At 39.7% G+C, this 8,116-nt stretch overlaps 1 protein-coding gene across 1 annotated transcript; it reads right to left on the bottom strand.

Annotated features, from left to right (window-relative positions):
• Nucleotides 1–1,095: 1,095 nt before the first annotated feature.
• Nucleotides 1,096–7,475, bottom strand: LOC311036544 (E3 ubiquitin-protein ligase pellino homolog 1-like; the record flags this gene model as incomplete). The annotated part of the gene is made up of 7 exons (XM_084045287.1): nt 1,096–1,374; nt 1,810–2,055; nt 3,228–3,413; nt 3,848–4,021; nt 4,409–4,498; nt 5,994–6,111; nt 7,414–7,475. The coding sequence occupies 7 exons, from the start codon at nt 7,473–7,475 to the stop codon at nt 1,096–1,098; spliced, it is 1,155 nt and encodes a 384-aa protein (XP_083901413.1).
• Nucleotides 7,476–8,116: the final 641 nt, after the last annotated feature.

Raw genomic sequence — 8,116 nt, 5'->3', positions numbered from 1 at the left:
ACACACACACACACACACACACACACACCTCATAGCTGACTTGTTATGCATTCATATCCATGTAAAAACCTTTTCAAGTATAATTTGTTTTCAATTATAAAAATGGTAGAATTCACTCATTACATTTCCTATAATGAAGACAATGGATAATGATGTTATCTAGCTATAATAGACTAATGTTAGAAAACACTTAAAAAAATAATCCTTGTTTTAGTTTTTTTTACTTTAAAAATTGTTAATATATATATTTTTTTTTACATATGTGGTGTTAAGGGTCAAAATTGACCCATATATAGGTAAAAAGTCATTTATTTTTCATAAACCCAAACTTTATTTTACTCCTAACAGAAAATGCTAATTGAGGACAAGTTTCTCTCACTCTCAAACATGTAAACATTGAATATTGACAATTTGGGGGGAATTGAGCCACACTTCTCTGCCGGGTCATATTTGACCCATAACACCACAGGTGTCACTTTTTTTATAGACACCATCATAATTAAATAACATGGTGGTAATGAATTTTGTTGCGTTGAAATAGCGGTTTCTGTGGATATCATGAAGCCTTGTTCCTATAAAGAAATGTAAAGCATACTTTTTACCTATTTAAACTTGAAAACAGGTAAAAAATAACCCTAATACAATGGAAGGGTTAAGGGCAACAGAAGAGGGCATTCATATCTTCGATAAGCTTTTTATTTTTATTTAAAAAAGAAAAAAAATGCAAACATTATCACACAAACATAAATCCTATATGTTTACAGTCACAACAATATTGTTTCATTCAAACACGTAACATAACTGTTGAAGAAAGTCAACGGATTTGTTTAGAGAAAAAGTAGAACACATTGCTCTAATTCTTTGAAAGTATTCAAGTTATGAAAATCAAAAAGCTTAAAAAAAGAAAAGAAAAAATAAGCTTCAAAGTGAGATCCTGGGACCCCCAGTGGTCCTTGAGTGGCTCCCAGGGGGTCCCCAGCTAAGTTCTTGACAGTTAAGAACCAAATGGGCCCTTACATGTCAGTAACTCTGGGGTCCATGGCCCAATGTATACCTAACTGTGGGGCCTTGTGTTTATAAAGTTGTTCTATTGGCCTATTCCGGAAAAATGAGTCTGATGTAGCCGGTGTCTCCTGTCAGCTGCTGGACACAGAAGGGACAGTCAGCATGAAAGCTGTCTGTCTCATGAGGCAGTTTCAACTGACTCCAGAAGGTGGCGGTCTTCTCTGAACACGCATGGCCACAGGGGACGAACGCGTGGGTGAGGGGTGCGGCGTCCAGGTAAAATCTCCTCTCGCAGCCCAGCTGCAGAGGCACGTAGGGGCCCTGTACCCGGCACATGAGACACTCACGCTCCTGGCCCTCCGCTTCCACCTAGAGGGTTGTCACCAACATGACATTATAGCTGATGATTAGTAGTCGTTCAAACAATTGCGAGAACATTTAAACACAAATAAAATAACCTTTTTGGCTTTGTAAACAAAAGTTGCACAAGGCAGATATGACAAATAACTTACAAAGCCTATAACTAAAATATAGAAAGAAATGCCTGACAATGACCGGTACCAATAGTCAAGATGAATAATGTATTTCATAATTGCATACAAGAAATACATCTGGGAAAATATCTTAACTACAAGCTCATAACATGTCGCGATATGACACCTTGTGAGCCTTTAGATAGCATATCTTCAAAATGTTTCAATAGATGAATTCATATGGATCAATGGAAAATAATTACAATTACGCTAAACAATTGCGATTATCTCAAATAATTTGTATTTATGTAATAATTGCCACAGGCCTAACTTTCACCTCAGCCTTTCTGTCGTGGACATGACCGCACTGGAGGTAGGCCCAGGGCTGCTTCGTGTCCAGTGTTTCTTGTATGCCGCTGAAGCCCACCGAGCACCCGGACGAAGGCTCCTGGCACAGGACCTCCAGGTGTTTGATGGTGGGCATGCGCACCAGGCCCTCGGCCGTGCGCCACATGAGGGTCACACCACACAGGTAGATCAGCGAGCCGTCCACCAGTTCCTGAGACTCATTGTGCACCTGGACGGAAACATGAAAAGATGGGATTTGTTGACAAGAATTCATACATGATGAACATAGATGTGTACACAATTGACAAAAGGATAAAACAAAACAAAAGAAGCTGAGAGCGTATTTCCATTTTGTGGTCCTTTGAGTTCTTGTGCAAATGTGTTTGGGGGAGGGGATAGCAGAGAAATACAATACAACTAAAATGGCAAAACACAACATAGGTACATGGGTTACAACGCAACTAATTGATGGTTAGGCCTAGCTGATATCAACCACATGAACCCTCGCACCCCCATTCTGGGCATGTCATAATAGGCGAACATTCGAGGAATATAGGCCAAAGGTTTTGGTGTAGAGGGAAAAATGGAAGCAACCAAGTATATACCCCTGGGGGACCCCGGTAAATTAAGTATAGGGTTTAAATTAAACCAACATGCAAATATCTAATATACATACAGAAGATGTAATAAGGGTCTGGACCTCCTGATTGCCACCTGGCAAACGGTCTAAAAGATTATGCTAAATCAGCCTGATCGCCAGAGAATTAGTATACATTGCACGGATTTGTGCACGTCATTCCGTGTATAGTCGCCTAGAAACCCCCAAATTCCGTGCATATGTACGGGGAGTCCCACGGTGGGCGTAACCAGTCGCAACCCGGAAAAACCAGGAAGTAGAGCAGTCCCCACAACAAAATGTACGATTCTGTGCCTATCGATACGTAACTCAAACGGCGCTGAGTAGGCTCAAGGGAATGTCGCAATGTTCAGGACGGCAACTCGCTCGCTTTAGCTCGCTCGGTGGTCCTTCACACGGCATCAATTCCCTTGAGACTGCGCGCCTCCGAAATGGTTTAGTCACAATGGGGGAGATGCGAGGCGGCTATGCACGGAATTTGTGGTTTTCCAGTTCAATGAGAACCTCTGGCAATCGGGTTGGCTAAATATGTACACTACTGTGTGTACACTGATGTGATGAACATGTATATCTTATACTAAAATTGCCTAGAGGTTGGTTGGGCCGTGGCATGAAAATAGTCACACCGAAAAAGCAAAGTTGCACACATATGGGGCACTACAGCAGTGTTTAACACTTCAAATGGCCATAACTCAATGACCATTGCACTGGTCAGCGCAATATAGGGCTGGATTTGAAAATCTAGTACTGTATATAGTCCTCACCTTCCTCCCCTGCCGTTGCTGAGTCTCCCGGAGGGTGTAAGTGTCGCCGCACACCGAGATCTCCCTCCACAGGCCGGGCTTGGAGTACTGAGTGAAGCTATGGAGCGGGTGCATCACCAGCACGCCGTTGGTGGTCAGTCCGTCCATCTGTCCATCGTTAACTGTCTCCCATTTAACTGCCTTCTCCTGCAGGGGTAGGAAGGCAATTTAGTTTTTATACAAAGTATAGATTGTTTACTTAAGTAAAAGCAGCAATACCACAAAATAATAAATATAATATAAACTATGAATAATAGTCATGTATTCAAAATGTTACTTGAGTTAGTATTGGCATCAAAATACGTATACTTCTAAGTAAAAGTACCAAACTTCAAAAAACTAAGTAGATCTGCATTGTGACGCGCTGTGATTGGCTATTTTCGAGGTATTCATTTTGAATGCATTCATTCATAACGGATTAATCAATTAATCAAACAAGTAATGAATCCCTGTTTGCTTTTCTTTTTTCTACATCTTTATTTACCCAGGGTAGGTATGCTGAGCATGAGTGCTCTTTTTCAGCAACGCTCTGCACAGTCACAAAGACACAATTGTGTAAGACATTTCATTTCATAACCTACACCGAAGACGATGTTCTTGGAGGAGTTAAAGGCGGCGGCGTAGATGCGTGCGGCGTAGGGCGGGCTCCTCTGGCAGATGATGCGGCAGGCGAAGAGCGAGATGGTGTTCTCAACCGACATGGGCACTGTGTCCGTCACCACAAAGTCAATGGGACTCTCCGTGGAACGCCCAATCTGTTATAGACAAACCCACAAGGGGTTTCACATTACTCACAGCTCGTTTACATACACCTAACACGACACTGAACCCCCCTTATCCCCCAATCAGGAGAGAAAACCCCACAAAGACCATTCATCAGCTTTAATTTTAATGTTCTAGTTCCAATTGTGTCTGCTCCTTAGTCAAAATGTTATTTTCTGTTTACTATAGAGCTGGAAGTCGAGGAGAGCCCTCTTATTGAACAAACCCTCTATAACTATCAGAATAACTAACATAGTATACTTTAAGTTCAAATGTATTGGTACATTTATTGGTTATATTATCAATACAATGTTATTGTTTTGGCAATTACTTGGGGCCCATTGGCAAAACATAATATATGCATTATGGATCCTACAAACCTGAAACATGTCCGTAGATTTGTCAGGAGCGTATTCCACCACGACCGTGTTGACTTGGTTGGCGTAGACTGTGCAGAACTGGTCCTCGTCCTATAGAACACAGAGAAGTTCACTGGTAGAACCCTCAAAGTTCTGGATAAAGCATTCTACCTCAGTACTTGATTCAAAGCATAGATACTCCAGGACAGGTCAAATATTACTTGTACGTTGTAGTACGATACGATACGATACGATACGATACGATACGATACGATACAACTTTATTGTCACCGAAATTTGCTTTGTGTCCATGACGTCACCGTTCAAGATACAGGCAGGACATACACAAAACATTACACAAAGCACATTACAGGACATACATCACAGAAGCAGACAGAAACAAGAACAGTAGAACAAATCCTCTTGGTTTACCGACTTTGGTTTAAAAGCAGAACAGACTGATGTACAAAAGAGTTCTTTAGCCTGTTTTTCTTATATTTAGGGACTCTAAACCGCCTCCCGGAGGGCATCAGTTGATATTCATCATTTAAAACATCTAAGGGGTCAGAGGAGATGCTCTTTGCCAGTCTAAGCATACTATTGATCTGGGCCTCTTTAAAGGAACGTAACACAGCCTCGACTGGCCTACCAACTACTTTAGCGCAGATCTTAAATTGGCTATACAGTTTGTTCTTATATACCATTGATAGGCTGTTAAACCAGGCCGTGCTACAGTACAACATCACAGTTTGAACAACAGACGTATAGAAAAGAGACAAGATCTGACTGCTAGCACCAAACGATCTAAGTCGGCGTTCTTGAGCGGATTCGACATGGACATGGTTCGCAGCTGAGTAGCGCCCCGGAAGTCCCCAAGTACTGGATTACTTGCTTTAAACAAAAAAAAATATATATATACATATATATATTTGTGGATGCTTTGAAAAAAGCATAAAAAACAAGTATTCAAAAGAAACAAATGCAAAATGTCTGTTTTAATATCAAGGCATTACTGTATTGAAATGTAGGCATTCCCCCCCCCAAAAAATATATATTTTCCAGAAATATAAAAGTAAATAAAAGTGAAAATATTACAGCTACAATTTCACAAGGTGTCACATCAAGACACATATGTGTGTGCTTATAGATCTGCTTTTGTCAATATATTTGATATAGGTCTGCAGTGGTTAATGTACAGTAGTTGTGGAGTGAATTGGAATCAAAAGATACTAGGGATTTAGCAGTGGATTGCAGACAGTGGCGGAAAGTAACCACATACATTTATTCAAGTTCTAGTAAAATGTTGAGGTACTTTTACTTAGATGGGGTATTTACATTTTTCTTGGAAAATGGCGACCTATAGCTTCAAGGAGCTTGTGAGATTTTTGAATATGTGAAGTTTAAAACAGGGTTTTAAATGATTGATTATAATTATTATAATAATGAATAACAATAATGATTGTCCAATAACATTATGAGATGGCCATTCTGCATTTTGATACTACAGTGTATTATTTTGATGCTTAAGTAAGGACTTTTACTTGTAAAGAAGTATTGTGTACACTGTGGTATTGTTACTTACTGTAAGTCCCACATCTGATTGTACCTGTGGACAGCCCATGTGTACAGTGCTTGGTTTCACACCGTTGGCCTTGGGTCTCTGGTACAAAGCGAAGGGGCTTTTCGTCCTGGCCTCGTCCTCTTGGGGCAGGAGGCCATTGTACCTGTGGAGAGAAGATGAAACAGTGGTGGGAACACTGTGGTTAATAAAGCAAGCTTGCCACAAGCTTCATTTCTGTTCAGATCTTTAGAACCAAGTAACGAGTGGACAGTACAGTAATATTTATTTTTATATTCTTTTTGTAGAAATACTTTACTCACAAGTTTATGTGTTGTGTAACATTGTGTCTTTTACTTTTATTACATGTCACTCTGAACATGGAGAAATAACAGAGTCATAAATTATGACCCTTTGTGTTTGGCCTGTGCGACTACGTCTGCCAACAGTTCCACAAATCCCCCTTTGTTTATTTTCACTGACAACACTTCTTCTTTGATATGATTCTGCACACTTTTAACCACTTAAGTCCCGATCCCTGCCTGTTGCCTTTGAACTAAATGTCTCTACACTACACATTCCTATTCAAACTTCAGGAAACACTACCCTTCCTCTTTGCCTGGCCTACTTGTTGTTAACTAGTTGTACGAATGCTTGTTTTATTGTTGAATTGTTTATTGGATCTTGTTTAGTCAATACAATTATTTGTTTTTAGCTCCTGCTCATTTGACTTAGCTATTTTGTCTCATCTGTTTAAGGAAATAGGTAGCTGATATATTGCACTTTTACCTTAGCGCTAGGTATGCTCTTGGTTGCTTGTTATTGCAGAAAATGCACTTATAACCGCTGGTGATTAGTAGCTTTCGTTCCCTACCTTTGTTGATCGCACTTATTGTAAGTCGCTTTGGATAAAAGCGTCTGCTAAATGACTGTAATGTAATGTAATGTAAAAACTACAATATTGTCACCGTCGTTTGGCAACCTGATATGTCCAACTCCAAAACCATTTTTTTTTCAGTAAATGTGAAAAATAACCTATAGTTACTATTAGTCATAAGCTATTGTCAATACACTGTCCCTTTCAAACATTTTACAAAATAGCAAAAACAGCCAATCAACAAGCTCACAATGCCACATTGTGACACCTTGTGAGCTTGTAGATCACCTAATATCTCTACTTTTGTGCGACACTGAGTTAGTAGTTTAACTTTGATCAAAGCAACACCACAAATCACCTGCAACCAGCAGCATGATTGGAGTCAGTTCACTTTTATTCTATTCAAGACTTGTAATTAGTTTGAAGCCCACAACTGACAAAATAAGAATCTCGATAGCTTCATTAGGAGGTTATTCTTTTCTTCTTCATTTTAATGTTTTTAATAATGTTTTTGTTTTCTTTTTTTCTTTCCAATATGGTTGCTGTGCATAGAGCCTATTCAATGAATATTAATAAATGAATGTTGCATACCCCAGGACAATGAGCTCCCCATATTTGACTGGGCCGTTGATGGAGGCCGGTGAGGAGGACATCTTTTCTTGGTTCTGGGATACTGGTGCTTCCTTTGGAGGGAGGGCAGGGTTGGTGCAGGGCTCTCCAATAGCGAAACACTCCTCTGTCACCTGCTTCAAAGTCTAGTGGTTGTTGCTGTCCTTTACGTCTCACTTAACCTGCAGATATTACAAGAAAAACACATGTGAGGTTTCATTCTGAAATGAGACACCACTTAAGTCCTTACTTCAGTGTACAGTGAATAGCCAATCAACGTTTCTCATCCCAAGGCTTGTGAGCTTGTTAATCTAAATGTCTTTGAACATTTTGGACATTATAAAATATTATGAAAATGTTTGAAAATGTCCCTCTCTACAATGACATGTCCGAAATAGGGACACCACATTTAAAGTGGTTATTACAAGTGTCACTTTAAAATGTAATCTGAAGTAGGTCGAGGTAGAACCCAACTGTAGATAATATTGCAGTTATCGTTATTGATGGTTTAAATTACATACCACAATTATTCAGTATTAAGCATTAATATGCTGGAATTCACCCCCACAAACATAGAACAATTGGAAGGAAGTATCTGAACCGAAAATTGGAGGCAGACTAAACGAGCTAATCAATGTTGCAAATGTGGACAGATACTTATCAGTTGGTTTCAGTGAAAGTACAA

This window comes from Gymnoscopelus microlampas (genome assembly GCF_963454915.1).
Source record: "Gymnoscopelus microlampas genome assembly, chromosome: 2".
Classification (NCBI taxonomy): domain Eukaryota; kingdom Metazoa; phylum Chordata; class Actinopteri; order Myctophiformes; family Myctophidae; genus Gymnoscopelus; species Gymnoscopelus microlampas.
The sequence above is the reverse complement of the archived record's forward strand: the minus strand, read 5'-3'. Positions and strand labels throughout refer to the sequence as shown.